Source organism: Podarcis raffonei, chromosome 16, assembly GCF_027172205.1.
Source record: "Podarcis raffonei isolate rPodRaf1 chromosome 16, rPodRaf1.pri, whole genome shotgun sequence".
Taxonomy (NCBI): domain Eukaryota; kingdom Metazoa; phylum Chordata; class Lepidosauria; order Squamata; family Lacertidae; genus Podarcis; species Podarcis raffonei.
In genome coordinates, this window is record NC_070617.1 from 1,004,652 (window position 1) to 1,023,780 (window position 19,129).

At 47.0% G+C, this 19,129-nt stretch overlaps 1 protein-coding gene across 3 annotated transcripts; it reads left to right on the top strand.

Moving 5' to 3' along the window:
* Nucleotides 1-606: 606 nt before the first annotated feature.
* LOC128404415 (SLAM family member 6-like) lies at nucleotides 607-16,295 on the top strand. 3 transcript variants are annotated; one of them, XM_053370009.1, is made up of 6 exons: nucleotides 607-941; nucleotides 1,021-1,074; nucleotides 11,046-11,390; nucleotides 12,324-12,623; nucleotides 13,856-13,989; nucleotides 15,237-16,295. In XM_053370009.1, exons 1-6 carry the CDS (start codon nucleotides 653-655, stop codon nucleotides 15,243-15,245), a joined length of 1,131 nt encoding a protein of 376 aa, XP_053225984.1. In that variant the 5' UTR covers nucleotides 607-652; the 3' UTR covers nucleotides 15,246-16,295. The 3 variants fall into 3 exon arrangements, with proteins under 3 accessions (XP_053225984.1, XP_053225987.1, XP_053225985.1); XM_053370012.1 differs by lacking the exon at nucleotides 13,856-13,989 and having other exon boundaries at nucleotides 15,237-16,294; XM_053370010.1 differs by lacking the exons at nucleotides 13,856-13,989; nucleotides 15,237-16,295 and adding an exon at nucleotides 12,939-13,696.
* The last annotated feature ends 2,834 nt before the right edge of the window (nucleotides 16,296-19,129 follow it).

Here is a 19,129-nt window from a genome sequence, read left to right on the forward strand (position 1 = left end):
TCCCCTTACTTTCTAGGAGGAAAAAAGTGAGTGTTATGGTGCAAAAAATACGGTACATTATTTACACAATGGGCCCCACGTGATTGGCTAATTCCAGGATTCTCCTGCACGCCAATCAGGTCACGGATTCACTTCCACCTGGAGCTGGATTGGGTAGCTCCTGTGGACCAGTCAGACTGCTGTATTCTGGGCCCTATTGTTCTAGGACCAATCAGACTGCTGTGTTTTGGATCCTATTCAACTCAGTACATAACAGTTTAACTCTGTCATATGCCATTTTCCCAGTCAAAATCCTCCCTAAAAACAGCCGCTGTTAGACTCTGTGTGTCAGGGGCCCTCTCTTCAAAAGCCTCAGGAGCTATTAGGTTGCGGTGGCTGAATAGATCCTTCATGTTCAGAAGCACTCTACCTTGGAATATCATTCACTGCCGGGGGGGGGGGGGAGGCAGAGAGAGACACCTCTTCCTCTTCCTCCCCCTCCTTGATTTTCCTCTTCTTTCTTGGTTTTTCCCTCCTCCTCCTCCTCCTCCTCCTCAATTTTCTCGTTCTCGTTCTCTGGATCTTCTCCTCCTCCTCAACTCTTTCTTCTTCCTCTTCTTCATTAGGTGCTGTTGCTAACCCGAATAAAGCTCCTCTGCATCAGGTTACTGGGATGGCTGGAAAACCAGTCCTTTTCCCTTTAAACATAACCTCTGGGGAAACTGTGCTGATGATCAAATGGGACTTATACCCCCGAAATGGCACCCCCTTTGAGCTTGCTGTGCTCAGGAACGGACAACTGAGGACTTCCAACCTGAAAGACATGGACAGACTAGACGTGCTTAATGAGACCACGCTGCGGATCAAGGCCTTGCAGGAAAACGAGACTGGGGTTTTGAAATCTCGAGTGACATACACCACCTCCGAGATGGAAATATTCGAATTCAATCTCACTGTCTCTGGTAAGTCACGACAAATCCATCCATTTTTGTCCATCCTTCTGAGCAATTAATAAGATGGCTGCAACTTTCCCCCTGACAGTTCCTGCGCCAGAGAGCAACCCACCTGATGTGCCCAGCGTTTCCCAAAGTGAAGGTAAGCAATTCATTGCTCCCCTACCCCATTCTCCACATTTTCTGCCTGGGAAATTTAAGTATTCATATATAATTCATAGGGACACAGGTGTGGGTTAAACCACAGAGCCTAGGACTTGCCGATCAGAAGGTCGGTGGTTCGAATCCCCGCGACGGGGTGAGCTCCCGTTGCTCGGTCCCTGCTCCTGCCAACCTAGCAGTTCGAAAGCACGTCAAAGTGCAAGTAGATAAATAGGTACCGCTCTGGCGGGAAGGTAAATGGCGTTTCCGTGCGCTGCTCTGGTTCGCCAGAAGCGGCTTAGTCATGCTGGCCACATGACCCAGAAGTTGTATGCCGAATCCCTTGGCCAGTAAAGCAAGATGAGCACCGCAAGCCCAGAGTCGGTCACGACTGGACCTAATGGTCAGGGGTCCCTTTATCTTTACCTTAAGTTGTGTTTTGCTGGAAATTCTGTTGTGTGTAACAGAATTTGCACCCTGTTCTCTCGAAACTGAAGCCCCTTGTGTTTTCAGTGTTCCTACATGCTTAGCTTTGGAGCACACAGAGCAGCTCTGCCTCAGTGCCCCCCCTTGTCCCCCCCTTGCCTCTTATTCCGCAGCCTGCCGAGGGGGCTGCCACCCACTCTGGGAACTACTCAGTTAAAGCTATTTCCAAATGCGTACATACCATGCAGGGACAGTTATTAATTCACACCATTAAGGTGCACCAAATGCCTGAGTTTTTATCACTTCGATGGCTTTGTCCTGTCCAGCAATCTATAAACATTTTAATAGAACAAAACCCTTCAGTTTAAAGCTAAAGGTAAAGGTACCCCTGCCCGTACGGGCCAGTCTTGACAGACTCTTGGGTTGTGCGCCCATCTCACTTAAGAGGCCAGGGGCCAGCGCTGTCCGCAGACACTTCCGGGTCACGTGGCCAGCGTGACAAGCTGCATCTGGCGAGCCAGAGCCGCACACGGAAACGCCGTTTACCTTCCCGCTGGTAAACGGTCCCTATTTATCTACTTGCACCCGGGGGTGCTTTCGAACTGCTAGGTTGGCAGGCGCTGGGACCGAGCAGCGGGAGCGCACCCCGCCGCGGGGATTCGAACCACCAACCATGCGATCGGCAAGTCCTAGGCACTGAGGTTTTACCCACAGCGCCACCCGCGTCCCTCAGTTTAAAGCTATGGAGAACTTAATAGTTTTGGATTGCAAATTGAACCCATTTGCTTATTTTCATCATTTTATCCCCTCATTTTACCTTGGGATGGGCAAACTGGCATTTCGATTGCAGAAGCCCCTAAGGAATAACGTTTGTTCATTGCAGGGGAATGGAGGACGACTCTGGTGTGCTTCATTGTTGCCATGATGGTTGCAGGTTTTCGCTTCATGCAAATAGTTTTCAGAAGGTCTGAAAGAGGTAGGGAAGATGCGTGTATTTGTTTATTCATAAGACTTCTCACCTGCCCTTCGCCATAAGGTCCCAGGGTGGGTTACAGCCAGGCCTAGGCCATTGTAAGGACAGATTAGAAAGGACCCAACCAAAATGATGATGATGGGGATGGAACAGCTCCCTGATGAAGAATGGTTGCAGCATTAGTGAGGCGAGGAAGAGGCTGTCAAGAATTCTGCTCATATTGATCGAGAGCAGATCCCAATGTATAGTTAGCAGAGTAAAAACTTAAAACACGTTGCAGGATTCCCCCCAAAATAGACCAGAGGCAATTCGTATTTCATTCAGCAAAGCTACTGAAGGCAAAAGGGCATAATGGTCACAAATCCATATACATTCAGAATGGTCCATAAGAAACCCAGTTGCAGCACACTTAACTTAAAACTTTGAGAGAGCCAGTGTGGTGTAGTGGTTAAGAGCGGTGGACTCGTAATCTGGTGAACCGGGTTCGCTTCCCCACTCCTCCACATGCAGCTGCTGGGTGACCTTGGGCCAGTCACACTTCTCTGAAGTCTCCCAGCCCCACTCACCTCACAGAAATTTTTTTTCCTTCCAGTAGCACCTTAAAGACCAACTAAGTTAGTTCTTGGTATGAGCTTTCGTGTGCATGCACACTTCTTCAGATACACTTGAAACAGAAGTTGCCAGATCCCTCTACACAACCTCACAGAGTGTTTGTTGTGGAGAGGAAGGGAAAGGAGATTGTTAGCTACTTTGAGACTCCTTCAGGTAGTGATAAAGCGGGATATCAAATCCAAACTCCTCCTCCTCCTCCTCCTCCTCCTCCTCCTCCTCCTCCTCCTCCTCCTCTTCTTCTTCTTCTTCTTCTTCTTCTTCTTCTTCTTCTTCTTCTTCTTCTTTCAATAACTTATGGTAAGACTAAAATCTTAACACTAAGCATACTATAAATAGAACACCACACCAAATGCAAACTGACAGAGGCAACACAATAGAAGTTCATTAAAAATGTACATGGCATGGGAAATGTGGTTAGAGAAAGGGTTTTCTCCCTCTCTCATCACACTGGAATTTTTTGGCCTCTGACAAAGCTGAACATTGGAAGATTCTGGACAGATAGAAGGCAGCCCTCCTTCACACAAACTATGGAACTCCCTGCCACAGCATCCATCAGCATGGATTCCTTTAAGAGGAGATGATAGACATTCATGGAGGACAGGGCCATTTATGGCTACTAGCCACAACGGCTACACTCTTGTCTCCACAGTTAGAGGCAACAAAGCTTCTGACGACCAGTTGCTGAAGGGCACAGGAGAGGTCGGATCCTGCTTGTGGGTTTCAGCCACTGTGAGAAGAGGATGCTGGGCTAGATGGGCCGCTGGCCTGATCCAGCAAGCTCTTCTTGCATTTTTATGTACTTATGACTCCCTGCCTGAAACCCTCAAGAGCTCTTCCTGGTTCAAGTAGGTGATATTGAGCTGGATGGACCAGGGCCTGTGGAAGGACAAGGCAGCTTCCTCTGTCCTACCATGAAGGCATTTGGTACACCTCTGTGGGGGGGGGGGAGTTCCACATTTGGGGGCCACCCCCTCTGCTCTCTTGAGGATATAGGGAGACCAACTGGTCAATGCAGTGACATGACCTGTATGTATTTCATTACACCCCACAGTGCCGAATAATAGAACTCCCCTGAGCTTCATTATGGGGAAGAAGCGGAGGAAGAAGAGAAGATCCTCCACAGACAAGAATTGTGACCAGGTGAGGTGATCTTGCAGAGTGGCGTGTAATAAATGAAAATCTGCCCTTATGCCCTTATGGGGGACACAAGAGCCCTTATAGAGTCCTTACATTGGTTCCCTATTAGTAGGAGAAAATAACAGAGGCCAAGCAGAGAATATTGAGAAGCAAAGCGGCTAGTGAGCCTGATCTTTATTGATCTGTTGCAACAGGGTGCCCCCTTCACACGCAGGAAAGGAGGAGGACCCCGAACAAAGGTGTGCCCACCCTTATATAGACATTTTAAATTGCCCGCCCTGGAGTCAAAGACCACCCCCAGAAACATCATACATACATCACAGAAAGGGCGGTCTACAGCAGAAATCTGAGTGCGTTGTTTACCTCCTGTCTGGCAGGTGACCTGTTAATGCTCACTTGATTGGATTGCCTGGGGAGCCTGGCCAGTCTTTTGTAATGATAAATACTTAGTTCCTGGGTCAGGTCACAGGCTCACCCTATTCATGCACAGACAGACATACCCTTAAGACAGGATTTGTGAAGGAAAAGACAATGGGGAGGCTCTTCCATTTGACCTTGCAGAGAAAACACCTGGTCAGCCTGGGAGTCAAAATGGCTCCATGGCTGCTCTCCTGTGCAGCTTCAGACGTGTGGCCTATATAACTATGGACGTGTTTGCTTGGTAGATTTATGAACCTTTATTATATACATAAGACCTTAACTTATTTATTTCAGGCGGAACACTGGGGTGCTTTTCATTCACTCCCTCCATCAGGTGGTGCATGCACTGATAGGAACAGAGCCCAAACCAGAAGGAGGTCTCCAAGTGTTTGGGAGAACTTCAAAGTTTGCTGAAGAAGACATTAAAAGTGAAGGGGGCAAATGAAGCCCAGAATTAGGCTTCCTAGCAGGGGAAGGGGGAAGCAGGCTGGGGCCCTCCAGATGGACCCCAGTTCTCATCCTGCTCCCCGACCAATGGTCCTGCTGGCTGCTGGGGCTGAGAGGGAGTGGGGAGTCCAGCAACCATGATGGTCATTTCAGGCCAAATTGCCTCCTCCAATTGCTACTTCCCACAAATTCCAGTAACTCTTGCCAACACTGCCCAGAACTGTCTCAGCCTTAACTAGTCACATGGACTGAGCCCCCCAAAAGAAACACGAAACAAACGTCTCATCACAAATCTGTGTGTATAAATATGCACCACCTGCCTCAGAGGTCAGGAGCTCCGGCAGGAAGGAAAGCGTTTCCGTGCGCTGCTCTGGTTCGCCAGAAGCGGCTTAGTCCTGTTGGCCACATGACCCGGAAGCTGTACGCCGGCTCCCCTCGGCCAATAAAGCGAAATGAGTGCCGCAACCCCAGAGTTGGCCACGACTGGACCTAATGGTCAGGGGTCCCTTTACCTTTACTTAATAAAGTTATTGCCCTTTGGATTTTTTCCCTACAGGGCAGTAGGGAAAATAAGGTAAAGGTAAAGGTACCCCTGCCCGTACGGGCCAGTCTTGACAGACTCTGGGGTTGTGCGCCCATCTCACTCAAGAGGCCGGGGAGCAGCGCTGTCCGAAGACACTTCCGGGTCATGTGGCCAGCATGACAAAGCTGCATCTGGCGAGCCAGCGCAGCACATGGAACACCGTTTACCTTCCCGCTATAAAGCGGTCCCTATTTATCTACTTGCACCCGGGGGTGCTTTCGAACTGCTAGGTTGGCAGGCGCTGGGACCGAGCAGCGGGAGCGCACCCTGCCGCAGGGATTCAAACCGCCGACCTTTCGATCAGCAAGCCCTAGGCACTGAGGCTTTTACCCACAGCGCCACCCGCGTCCCTAGTAGGGAAAATAGACTACAGTAAACAGACTTTACTATTTTTGGATGAGTGGGACATGGTTTCCAGAAACGTTTTAAAAAGAAATGTAGAACAGATGGAGTGGAAGGAAGATGTTCGTTGATCCAGTAGCAGAGCACACTGTCCAGGGTTCGATTTATGCTAGGCTTGTTCAGGTGGCCTTGGGTCACCTGAACCTTTTCTAAGCTGCTGCCTGGGCCTGCATCTGGATCCGGTCAGGTCCTACATAGCTGGTCCTTCGTTCTTCAGCTGCTCAGTTCATTCATAGCTGGTTCTGCATACTGGAGTGGCTCAGGTCCTGCACAGCTTGTTCTGTTTCTCTCTGTCCTTGCAGGTGGATCAGAATGGAGACAGTAAAAGGTAAAGACCCCTGGACGGTTGAGTCCAGTCAACGGCGACTATGGGGTTGTGGCGCTCATCTTGCTTTCAGGCCAAGGGAGCCAGCGTTTGTCCACAGACAGCTTTCCGGGTCACGTGGCCAGCAGGAGTAAACTGCTTCTGGCGCAAGGGAACACTGTGACGGAAACCAGAGCACATGGAAACACCGTTTACTTTCCCGCCAGAGCGGTACCTCTTTATCTACTTTCACTGGCGTGCTTTCAAACTGCTAGGTTGGCAGGAGCAGGGACTGAGCAACGGGAGCTCACCCCGTCACAGGGACTCGAACCACCAACCTTCTGATCGGCAAGCTCAAGAGGCTCAGTAGTTTACACCACAGCGCCACCCGCATCCCAGAATGGAGAACGGCAGTTGCTTTCTCCCTGCCAATGGACTGCTTCTCTCCACACAGTTTGGAGTTGATTCAGGTGTGAATCTCAGGAGCCACTATTGTTGACATCCAGCCGGCTGATGGCTTTTCTATTTTTCTTTTTAAAGAAAAGTCTACCTGAATCAGTATGCAAACTGAAGCACAGCTGTCCTTTAAAAGGTGCTAGAGGTGATTTCATTAAGAGCTTTCCCTGTGTATGGAATTGCCCAAAAAAGATGCTAGACTGTTTTCTTATGCCACTACAGCGGCATGACTTTTATTAGCTAAAAATTGGAAATTGCAAGAAATATCAACAATAGAAGAATGGCAGATGAAGATGTTGGACTTTTTGGAGCTGGCCGACCTGACTGGAAGAACCCACGACCAGAAAGAAGAGGAGATACAAGAGGATTGGAAGAAATTTAAAGAATATTTAGCTAAATGTTGTAATATAAGAAAAATAGAAAATTCTTGGAAGTAATAAATAGGCTTGGGGTAGAATAAGAATATGTGGTAGTAAATATTAAGGATTAGAATATTAATAAAGGAGAAGAGGTTAGTTAATGAAAGGAATCAACATAATTAGAAATATGAATTTGGAGAACTGTTATATAGGGTGATATAATGAAATTCAGTCAGAGGGGATTCGAGGAAGTCAGTTATCAATGTAAGGAGAATTAGGTATTTGAAGAAATGATTTTTCTTTGTGTTTAATTTTATTGTAGTGTAGTGTGTTTTTCTTTGTTGTGTGTTTTGTTATGTCATTTTGTGATAAATATGGAAAATCAATAAAAAAACTTTTTGGAAAAATATATATTTTTTTGGAAAAAGAAAAAAAGAGCTTTCCCTGTATATGTGAAAAAGTGGGCAATCGCTGGGTGTCCCTGGAACCACGTCTGAGAAACACGCCAAGGCCTGGTTTGCTCTCTGTGACTATTCAGTGATCTGGTGTTGCAGTTTCCCTTTGGAATCTGCTGGGGAGCAAGACTGCTGTGAAACTCCCATCTTGCTGAGCTCGGCCTGCGTATGTGTGGGAAGGAAGCTTCATGCCGGGGAAACTCTGCAAGTCTTCAGGGGAGGCCCTTCTCTTGGTCCCACCACCTTCCCAGGCCCGCTAATGTTCTTAGGCGATTGGTCTGCCTCGCTCAGTATTGCCCTCACAGACTGGCAGCAGCTCTCCAGCAAATGCTCTGCTAACGGAGCGATGGCAGTTTCCGAAAGAGCAGTTAAGACTGAATGCAGGTTTCAGGTTGCATCTAAGGCTCCTTTTGTTGTTTAGTCATTTAGTTGTGTCTGCCTCTTCATGACCCCCTGGACCAGAGCACGCCAGGCCCTCCTGTCTTCCACTGCCTCCCTCATGCTGGTAGCTTCGAGAACACTGTCCCACCATCTCGTCCTCTGTCGCCCCCTTCTCCTTGTGCCCTCCATCTTTCCCAACATCAGGGTCTTTTCCAGGGAGTCTTCTCTTCTCATGAGGTGGCCAAAGTACTGGAGCCTCAGCTTCAGGATCTGTCCTTCCAGTGAGCACTCAGGGCTGATTTCCTTCCGAATGGAGAGGTTGGATCTTCTTGCAGTCCATGGGACTCTCCAGAGTCTCCTCCAGCACCAGAATTCAAAAGCATCCATTCTTTGGCGATCTGCCTTCTTGATGGTCCAGCTCTCACTCCCATACATCACTAGTGGGAAAACCAGAGCTTGAACTATACGGACCTTTGTTGGCAAGGCGATGTCTCTGCTAGAAAGAAGATATAAACAAACTGCTCAACTCCCCCCTCTTGAGATACACACACACACACACACACACACACACACACCCACACACCCACACACCAATGGCTCATAAGGACTCTTCTCTGCTGTGGATGAGTTATGCAGACTACCAGAAGTTCAGCAAGGAAACTGACTCACTTTTACTGACTAATCATCAGATCCCAGGTGACCAATCTGAGCCCTGGCTTCACTTTGCCTGCTTTCTTGCTGACTTTGTGTCGTGATTTGTTTAAACACAGCCCTGAACTCAAAGTTTTGTGCTTTGCTTTGCAGCACATGCACAGCCATGGCTGCGAAATGTGCCGGCAAAATCTCCATGGCCTGTCTTCTCTTGGGCACTTTCATCTGCTCCTTCCTTGGTAAGTTCTGCAAATCTTGCTCGCTTGTTGAAGGGGGGGCGAGGTTGTTGAAGAGAGTCAGGGAGTGAGGTTTGTCATGAAAGAGGAAGCGGGGATGGCTAAATTACAGCTGAATGAGGCGGCTCAGAGAAAGGGCTCGCTCAGTTAACAGGAAGGAGCTTCTGCCCATAAATTTTAACCATGTGCAGACAAATTAGAAAGAACTATGCAAAGATTTCTGTCTTGCACTTCCAGTGCTTTAATGTAACTCAGGGCAGCTCCAGAGTTATTAAACCATTAGCATTCCAGAAAAGGGAACAACATGGAAAGTGGAGAAAGCTTTTCTTCCACTGCTCTGGAGGGCAGATTCAACCAACAGATTCAATAAAGGAGATTTGAATTAAACATTAGGGAGAACTTTCTGATGGTAAGAGCCTCAGAAGGTGGTGGACCTAGAAGGTTTTGAAACAGAGGTTTGATGGCTGCCCATTAGCCTGGAGGTCCTCATCACTTAGTTGTAGCTCTCGCAACCTGGCCCGCTCTTTGGCGATGCTGATGGGGACACTTAAGGGGCCAGCTTAGGTCATTCTCGTACAAAGAAACTTGTCCAACTAATTTAGCAAGTGAAACCTCTATTGCATTCTTTGTTTTTGTTTTTGTTTGGACATAATTTTTAAAAATAAACAACATGTAACAAAATCATTTCTAAATCCATATACAGTGGTACCTCTGGTTGTGAACGGGATCTGTTGCGGAGGCCCGTTCGCAACATGAAAAGAACGCAACCTGCAGCGGCGCATCTGCGCACACGCAGCTTGTGATTCATCACTTCGTGTGACGTCATTTTGTGCTTCTGCGCATGCGCAAGCGGTGAAACCCGGAAGTAACCCTTTCTAGTAATTCTGGGTTGCCTTGGGACGTAACCTGAAAGAACGTAACATGAAGTGGATGTAACATGAGGTATGACTGTACAGTGGTACCTCGGTTTAAGAACAGTCCGGTTTAAGAACGATTTGGTTTAAGAACTCTGCAAAACTGGAAGTAGTGTCCCGGTTTGAGAACTTTACCTCGGTCCAAGAACGGAATCCGAACAGTGGAAGGGCACCGGCAGCAGGAGGCCTCATTAGGGAAAGTGCACCTTGGTTTAAGAACGGTTTTGGTTTAAGAACGGACTTCTGGAACGGATTAAGTTCGTAAACCGAGGTACCACTGTACAGAGATTACTCTGAATCTCGCAACTTCCTTCCACCCCCTCCATGGGCCCTAATGCTAATATTTATATCTGCATATCAATTCATTATCCAAATATTTTGTCCCTCTAAATTATCCATAATTTTTGTTACTTTACAAGTGTGGTTAAAATCCTGCTAATGTTTTTGTCTGTTTACAATGGTCTCGTAGATATATTATAATTTTCCCCCATTCTTTTTTAAAGTTCTCGTCCTTTTGGTTTCTGAGCTTCCCAGTCAATTTTGCCATTTCAGCATAGTCCATCAACTTGGTGTGCCATTCTTCCCTGTTGACATTGTTTCTTCCTTCCATCTCTGGACTAGTAAAGTCCGTGCGGCTGTTGTCGCATACATAAAAAGCCTTTTCTGGTCCTTTGTGATCTCGGTACATGTAATTCCTAGAAAAGCTTCGGGGGTTTTTTTTAAAAGCAAAAGTTACTTTAAACAGTTTTTTCATTTCATTATATATCATCTTCCAGAAAGTTTCTGTTATCTTGCATTTCCACCACATATGATAAAATGTACCTTCCTTTTCTTTATACTTCCAGCAGATATTGGTTCTTGTTCTATACATTTTTGCTAACTTAGTAGGAGTCGAATACCACCGATACATCATTTTCATATCATTTTCTTTCAGCGAACAACATGCCTTAAATTTCAAATCTATTTTCCATAGCCTCTTCCAATCTGCCATCTGTATGTTGTGTCCCAACGTCTATTGCATTCTAACCCTCACTGTGTACAGGACCCGAGAACTGGAAAGGACTCAAGGAGTCATTCACACCATCTGGCAAACGTGCAACAATATTATGATATCCTGCTCTACCTGATATAAAAGAAGCATCAATATTTGGCGCTCCCCCCTTCACTTTCTCCCTTTCTCCTTTTACTTATTTTTCCCTTCCTGAAAAACACTTAGGCCTTGTAAGCAGTCGGGAACAGAAGACTCCTACGATTCAGCTGAAGAGGATCTTGGGAGAATCTGCCTTGCTTCCTGTACATATAACCTCGGCCAATACCGTGTCCATCGTTAAATGGATATTCCACCCTCGACAAGGCGAGGCAAACGACCTTGGGCGATTCAGCGATGGGAAATGGAAGCGGTGGAATACGAGCGACAGTTTGGGGCAGCGCCTGGAAATGGTTGATGGCACCACGCTGAAGATAAGCAATTTGGTGGTGAAGGACAGTGGGAACTACACGGCTCATGTGACGTTTTCCACAGGAGTGATAGAATCACACACATTCAACCTCACTGTCTATGGTATGTACTTGTTTCACCATCACACACTGTAAGGATGAGGGAGAAATTCAGTCCTGTTCACTTTCACCTGCCTAGGGGAAAGTCCACCTCCTTCCTTACAGACTCTTTCAGGTGTTGAGATCGGCAGTCGGGACCCTCTTGGTAGTCCTGCCATCCTCAAAAGTTTGGGGAGGGTGGCCTAGGGACAGGGATGGAGAGAGGGCCTTCTTGGTGGTGGCCCCTAGGCTGCAGAATGCGTCGCCGTACATGCATAAGAACATAGGAAGGATCTGCTGAACCAGGCCAAAGGGGACCTCTCTAGTCCAGCCTCCTGTCTTCACTGTGGCTGACCAGATGCCCATCATGGGAAGCCCACAAGCAGAACCCGGGAACAACTTTTCCTTTCTGTGGTTTCCAGCAACTGACACTCTTCTTTCATCAAGCCCATCTGATGGATGTGGAAGTGGTGATGAGGAAGGAGCCAGCACCCCCCCAAAAAAAACCCCCAGTCAGTGAAACCCCAGAGGCATCAAAATAAAACACAATTCAAAGTGTTGGTGCTGACCTTGAAAGCCCTAAACAGCCTCAAGGCCCAGTATACCTGAAGGAGCGTCTCCACCCCCATCATCCAGCCCGGACACTGAGGTCCAGCGCTGAGGGCCTTCTGGCGGTTCCCTCCCTGCGAGAAGTGAGCTTACAGGGAACCAGGCAGAGGGCCTTCTTGGTCGTGGCGCCCGCCCTGTGGAACACTCTCCCATCAGATGTCAAGGGGATAAAGAACTACACAACTTTCAGAAGACATCTGAAGGCTGCCTTGTATTGGGAAGATTTTAATGTTTGGTGTTTTACTGTGTTTTTATATTCTGTTGGAAGCCTCCCACAGTGGCTGGGGTAACACAGTCGGGTGGGCGGCATAGAAACAACAAAATATTTTTAAAAATTCATTTCTAACAGAGCCAGTGCAGGAGCCGCAGGTCACCCATAAACTGATCTCCAACACGCCTGATGGCTGCAATGTAACCCTGCGGTGCCAGGCATCAGGAAAGGGAGACCTCCGTGTCTCCTGGAAAAGAGGGAATCCCCTCAGAGCCCTAGGCGAATGCCTGGGCTGGCACCAACTCTCTGACAATGGGAAAGATCTCCATCTGTTCTGGCATCGCAACGCCTCGGATACCAACATCACCTGCCTGGTGAGCAATCCGGCTGATCAGAAGAACATTTCCATCAACCTCCTCAGCCTCTGCCCAGCTGAAGGTAAGGAACCCCTGGCCCATTTCCTCCATTAGCCTTTCTTTATTTAATGGATTTGTATCCTGCCTTTCTCCAAGTTTATTTTATTTGTCAAAATATTTGTATACTGCTGGGCTGTAAAAAAACATATCAAAGCGGTTTACAGCAACAAGACCATAAAAGCATATAAGAAAGGTTAAAAAGAGACATCAATTAACTGTTGTGGGAGGATCAAAATGATTGTAAAATCAGTGGAATGTATAAATCTGAAAAGTATAAATAACATTTTTTGACAAAAAAGACCCGAGCAATTAAAACTGCAGTTTTCCCTGATATCAGCCCAGCAGGCAAGCAGTGCCTGCGCCTTAGTTTCCAAAGGCCTGTCTGAACAGGAAGGTCTTAGTCTGCTGGCAGAAGGAGACCAGAGAGGGAGCCAGTCGAAGCTCTTATTGGGTCACCACCAGCTCTGATGCTGATGGGACTGAGAGGAGGTGCTCATCTGAGGGCCTTTGCACCCGGCCAGCTCCGTAAAGGGAGATACAATATTTTGGGTAACCTGGATCTAAGCCACGTAGGTCTTTAGAAGTCAAAACCAGCATTCTTCTTCTCTTTCTCACAGGGAGGGATGAAGCAAGCACCATGGGGGCATGTGTTGGCAGGTGTGTGGTGAACACACAGGGTCCCCGGACGTTTCACTGTCTACTAATTCCTGTGGCACCACTTTATTTCTCGCTGCCCCCACCCAGGCCCTACCTGGCACAATACTGAATCCAGTCAGAGTGAAATTGGAACATAAACTTTTGTTTATTTACAGTGGTACCTCGGGTTAAGTACTTAATTCGTTCCGGAGGTCTGTTCTTAACCTGAAACTGTTCTTAACCTGAAGCACCACTTTAGCTAGTGGGGCCTAATTAGCTAATTGGTGGTGGCACCCTCCCTGTGGAACGCCCTCCCATCAGATGTCAAAGGGATAAAGAACTACACAACTTTTAGAAGACATCTGAAGGCTGCCTTGTATTGGGAAGATTTTAATGTTTGGTGTTTTATTGTGTTTTTATATTCTGTTGGAAGCCTCCCAGAGTGGCTGGGGTAACGCAGTCGGGTGGGCGGCATACAAACGATAAAATATTTTATCCAGTGCAGGAGCCGCAGGTCTTCTCTTTCTCACAGGGAGGGATGAAGCAAGCACATGGGGTCATGTATTGGTGGGTGTCTTGTTACAATCACCCTGAAAAGACAATAATTGCTTTTTTCAGGCAACCGGGCATTCTGGTTGATTCTCTGGCTTTTTCAGAATCCCCGCATCTCACTTCCAGTCATATCAATCATCTTGTTAGTGTTCTTGGGGGTCATCCTGTATAGGAAAATCAAGAAATGTCAGACCGCAAAGGTAGGAAGCATCTTTTGTTACTCTCTAGTACATGTCAAGTGGAGTTGGGTTGGCAAATTATGCATTCTTCTTTCCTGAGAGAACAGTGCTTGTTAATCTTATGGAATAACACATTTCTGCTGTTGGGGCCAGCGATGCTTCTGAATGTTGTGGGAATGTTCAGGGATGCAGGAGAGGATATATTGTCTGATAATAGCCTTTCCAACTTGTGTTAACAAGTTCACAATTTAGCAGAGTAACATTTCCCTTTTTAAACTCACAGCGGATGTGTTTGCTCAGGCTCGCTAAAGCCTCTAGAATAACTGTTCTGGTATTTTCCCCTTATTCCCTCATAAAAGATAAGACACGACACAGTCTTCTATAAAAGTATAAAAAGAGTTTACCCACTCACATTCTGTTCACAGTTGGATCCCAGAAGGCAGACTTAGCTTAGCAAAGAGAGAGATGGCTGCCCTGGCCTGTGCTTTTGTCATTACCTGCACAGGTGAGGCGACGCCCACCTCTAGTCACATGCAGAGGAAGTCTGTTCCAGCCCAGAAGGAAACAGGAAGTTGACCTGCTGGCTGGACAAAAATTCCACCCATGTGTAAACATGTTCACTCTAGGAATGTGGTACTTGACTGCTCTTGTGTTTCACATCCCACAAATGTCAGCTGCAGGAAACCGCAGGAGAAGAGAGCTGCTCTTATGCTCAGTTCCTGCTTGCTGGTTTCCCACAAGCATCTCATGGGCCCCTGTAAGAACAAGATGCTGGACTAGGTGGGCCCCCTTTGGCCTGATCCAGCAGCCAGGCTCTTCTTACATTACAGTGGTACCTTGCTTCCTGGATGGCTTGGCTCCCAAACAAATTGGCTCCCGAACGCCGCAAACCCGGAAGTAAGCGTTCCGGTTTGCAGACGTTCTTTGGAAGCCAAACTTCCATTTCGGGTGTTGGCACTGTTTCTGGGGCCAATCAGCCAATCAGAAGCTGCCTCTTGGTTTGCGAATGTTTTGGAAGTCGAACAGATTTCCAGAATGGATTGAGTTCAAGAACTAAGGTACCACTGTATTATGTTCTTAATGCACAAGCAGAAGTGTGGATGAGCCCAAAGTGGAAGTAGGATGTGTGTCAATCCAGTAGTGTACAGGATTTGATTTATTCCTGGTTTGCTCCAGCAGCCTCAAATCTTCAGGATCTGTTTCCTTAGTGTGTGGTTGGCCCTGAGTTATGAAGCCTTTTACATTTCTCTTTCTGCCTCTCTCTGCAGAGTGACTAGAACACAGAACACCTCTCTCTCTCTCTCTCTCTCTGACAATGACTGAGCTGCATCAACCCCCAGTTCCCCCCCAAAGAGGAGACGGAAAGCCCTCGAGTGAGTTTGGATCTCCCTGACGCTGTCTCTGAGAGCAACTCTAGTTGCATTTCTTAAGATGAAAAATTGGAAATAAGAATTATTGCACATGCTTTGAGTGAAGAAAAGGGTATGTTAGCTGCAAATTAAGCCTGCCACTAAGAAGTTAAGAGTGATGGAATGGACTGGACAGAAGATAACATTAAAGAATAACATCTATCCCGGTATGTTGAAACGGAACGGAAAGGAGGGGGGGAACTTTTCCTTTTTTTTACTACGATATTATCATACAACTTATAGCAAGTGAGAGTGGAAAATAAAAATATCAACTAAAGCCTTTGTTTTGTGCAAGATTTGGAAAGAAAATAAAAGGCTCTCTTGTGACTCAATTTTTAATCGGGATCCGCCATTACGAGACAGACTATGTTGCGAGATTAATAGTCAGAGGGGGAGGCGAGCCGTTGTTCTGTTATCATGTTTGTATTCTAAGTTCGATGGCAAATCTTCTCTGGAAAGACTGATTTATGGTGCAACTTGTCTGGGAAAATTAATGAGCAGATGCTTAGATTTTATTTCATCGGAACTGAGAAAGATGGCGCCTGCCGCCCGAGCAGGACTTCTGGATCAGCATGTGAAGATTTATTGCAAACAAAAGACTTACCAGCTTTAAAAAAGGGAGAGTCTTCCAAAGTTCACACAGAAGCATAATAATGTTTACTTTAACTCGCCTGTGGAAACACTCAGAGGCTATTAAGAAGAAAAAGGATATCAACAAGAAGATTGAAAGATGGGATTGGTGAACACTAAAAGCAGCAGAAATATGAGATGACTGGACCCTTACTGAACTCGAAGCATGGGAACCCCCAACAAAAAATTGTAATTTGGCAAAATATTTGGACTTTATTATATGTATTGGTATAATTTGGAATAATTAATGTGATATGATTGGATTGTTAAATGGAAAACTTAATAAAACTTATTTTTTAAAAAAGAACAAAGGTGTGTCAGCCCTTATATAGACATTTTAAATTGCCCACCTTGGAGTCCAAAACCACCACCAGAAACATCATACCTACATCAAGGGGTGTAGCTCAAGACCACCCCCCCAGATACATCATACCTACATCACAGAAAGGGCAGTCTACAACAGAAATCTGAGTGCATTGTTTATCTCGTCTGACAGGTTACCTGTTAATGCTTACTTGATTGGATGCCCTGGGAAGCCTGGCCAGTCTTTTGTAATGATAAATACTTAGTTCCTGAGCCAGGTCGCAGGCGCACACCCTATTCATATCTTAAATGTGTCCTTAAGACAGGATTTGTGAGGAAAGAGACAATGGGGAGGTTTCCCACTTTGACCTTGCAGAGAAAACATTTGGTCAGTTTGGGAATCAAAAATGGTTTCAGGTCGGTCTTCCTGTGCTGATCTATGTACGTTCTTGGTTGGTACATTTATGAACATTTATTATATATCTAAGACTTTAAAAGGGATGCGGGTGGTGCTGTGGGTTAAACCACAGAGCCTAGGGCTTGCCGATCAGAAGGTTGGCGGTTCGAATCCCCATGATGGGGTGAGCTCCCGTTGCTCGGTCCCTGCTCCTGCCAACCTAGCAGTTCGAAAGCACGTCAAAGTGCAGGTAAATAAATAGGTACCGCTCCAACAGGAAGGTAAACGGCGTTTCCGTGCGCTGCTCTGGTTCACCAGAAGTGGCTTAGTCATGCTGGCCACATGACCCAGATTTATGCCATTCCAACATTGTTCTACTCAGAAGGAAAATGGCTAGCAGGTGTTATGTACTAAGCTTGGATCCTAGAACAATAGGCAAGTAGGACCCTAGAGTGCAACAACTGATTGGCTTGCAGAAAAAGACCAATCAGGCTCCAGGAGGGAAGCAGAATCAGACAGGACTCATTGTGTAAATAATGTATATAAAAGCCTGAGGTTTTGGGGAAAATTCAATCACTGTTTTACAAGGTGCAATAAAGAGCATGAAATCACTACAGGACTCTGAGTATATTTCAAAGGGGAGGCGCTTGGGACATGGGTAGGGGCAGCCATAATAGGCTCCACTGCCAGGGTGATAATTGCTGGCATCCTGGCACCTGAGTGCCAGACAAATAGCCATTCCAAGAACAATCCCAAACCCAACCTTCGTGGATTGGGGTCTCAGTCAAGAAAAAAAGGTGTGCTTAACTTGGCTGGGAAAACAGGAAAATGTAAATGCTTACCTTTGTTTCACCTAAAGATTGGAAGGGGGAGGTCAGGTTTCTGCCAGAAGACCCCTCCCAATTTATGACATAGTTATGACAGATGTATGATCCTGTAGTAAGGGTGTTATGGGTAATTTGGGAAACCTATAAAAAGGGGAGCCATCCTTTGTTCAGGGCTTCTTTCTACTTCTTCCATGTTGTAGTTTGAAGTCTTGTTGCAATGATAAAGATCAGGCCTACTGGCTGCTGTTTTGCTTCTATAATCTTGGCTGGAGTCTTTGTTTGATAATCCAAGTGAGCTGGGGAATTTTTCCTGTAACATCCAACAAGACACTTCCTGTCTTATAATGATGAATGACTTGTGTCAACAAGAGAGCCTCCACATGGGGGCTCTCTTCACAAAACAACCATGCAGAACATTATCCCAATCATAGCTGTCAACCGTCCCTTATTTGCCGGGAAAACTCCCTTATCCCAGCGCTGTGTCCCGCTGCTGTCCCTTATTGATGATGTCCCTTAAATTTCCCAGGTTTCAAAGGAAGCAGCTCCTCTCCCTCCCTCCCTGCTGGCCAGGGAGGAGGGAGGCTCCAACTGTTGCTTGGCTGCCCTGCCCACCCCCCTCCGGCCTCCTCTCACCAGCCTCGGCCCCCGGGAGCCCCTCCCCGCCGAGACTGCCGGGAGCCTCAGGTCCTTCTGCCGCCATCCTCCTTGCGGCCGCCAAACTGAACGTCTCTGCCTGGGGCCTCCCCTCTGCCCGTTGCTGCCACTGCCACTAGGCTGTACTGCGGCTGCACTGCCGAAGGACCCGAATAAGATGGGCAGCCTGGCGCAGCCTATGTATTGCTGAGGAGCCTTGAGAGGAGAGCGAGGGCAACCATAGAGAAAGCAGTTCAGTTCAGAGAGAGGACGAGGAGGCGGAGGCGCGGGCAGGTGTTCCAAGGGCTAACCATATTGGGGGAAAGTGGAGGAAGGACCGCAAGTGCTTCTCCCATAGATTTGTAGTGGTAGACTAGCATAGATGGTCTGATCTGCAGGTTTACTTTGGGTGCTATTCCCCCCCTTCCTCCCGCCCCGCCTGATGGAACTGAGAGCTGCAGATGGAGCACGAGAGAAAAGATACAGAACTGCAGCAGCATCTTTGTAGCTTGGACTTTGTTTTGCGCGAAAAGTGGTTGCTGCTTGTAGTTATTGAATTGCAGTGTTTCATCAGCTGGTGTCTTGAGCAGCAACCTCTGGAAACGAAGGGCTAAAAACTGAAACCAAAATTATCTGGTCCCTTTTAACTTTGCATTTCAGCTGGTTGACTAAAATCCCTTATATTGGCTGCTGATCCCTTATTTTCGAGGCTGCTGGTCCCTTATTTTCAAATCTGTAAGTTGACAGCTATGATCCCAATGGGTGAGAGGGAAGACCAGCATGATTAAATGGGCAGTGCAGTTATGGTGAGAATGCAACAGCTTCTCTGAAGACAATTCCATCAAGTCATGATGGCTACATAATGGCTCCAGTTTCAGAGGTACCATGCCGCCAAACAGTAATGCTGACTGATGGGGAGCAGAAATGGGGAGAGTTATCAGGCCCCCTTTGGCCTGATCCAC

Coding starts and splice junctions, on each gene's coding strand:
- LOC128404415 (XM_053370009.1), top strand. CDS start 653: ATGGCTGGAAAACCAGTCCTTTTCCCTTTAAACATAACCTCTGGGGAA. Junction 942..1,020: donor ATTCAATCTCACTGTCTCTG/GTAAGTCACGAC, acceptor TCCCCCTGACAG/TTCCTGCGCCAGAGAGCAAC. Junction 1,075..11,045: donor CAGCGTTTCCCAAAGTGAAG/GTAAGCAATTCA, acceptor AAAAACACTTAG/GCCTTGTAAGCAGTCGGGAA.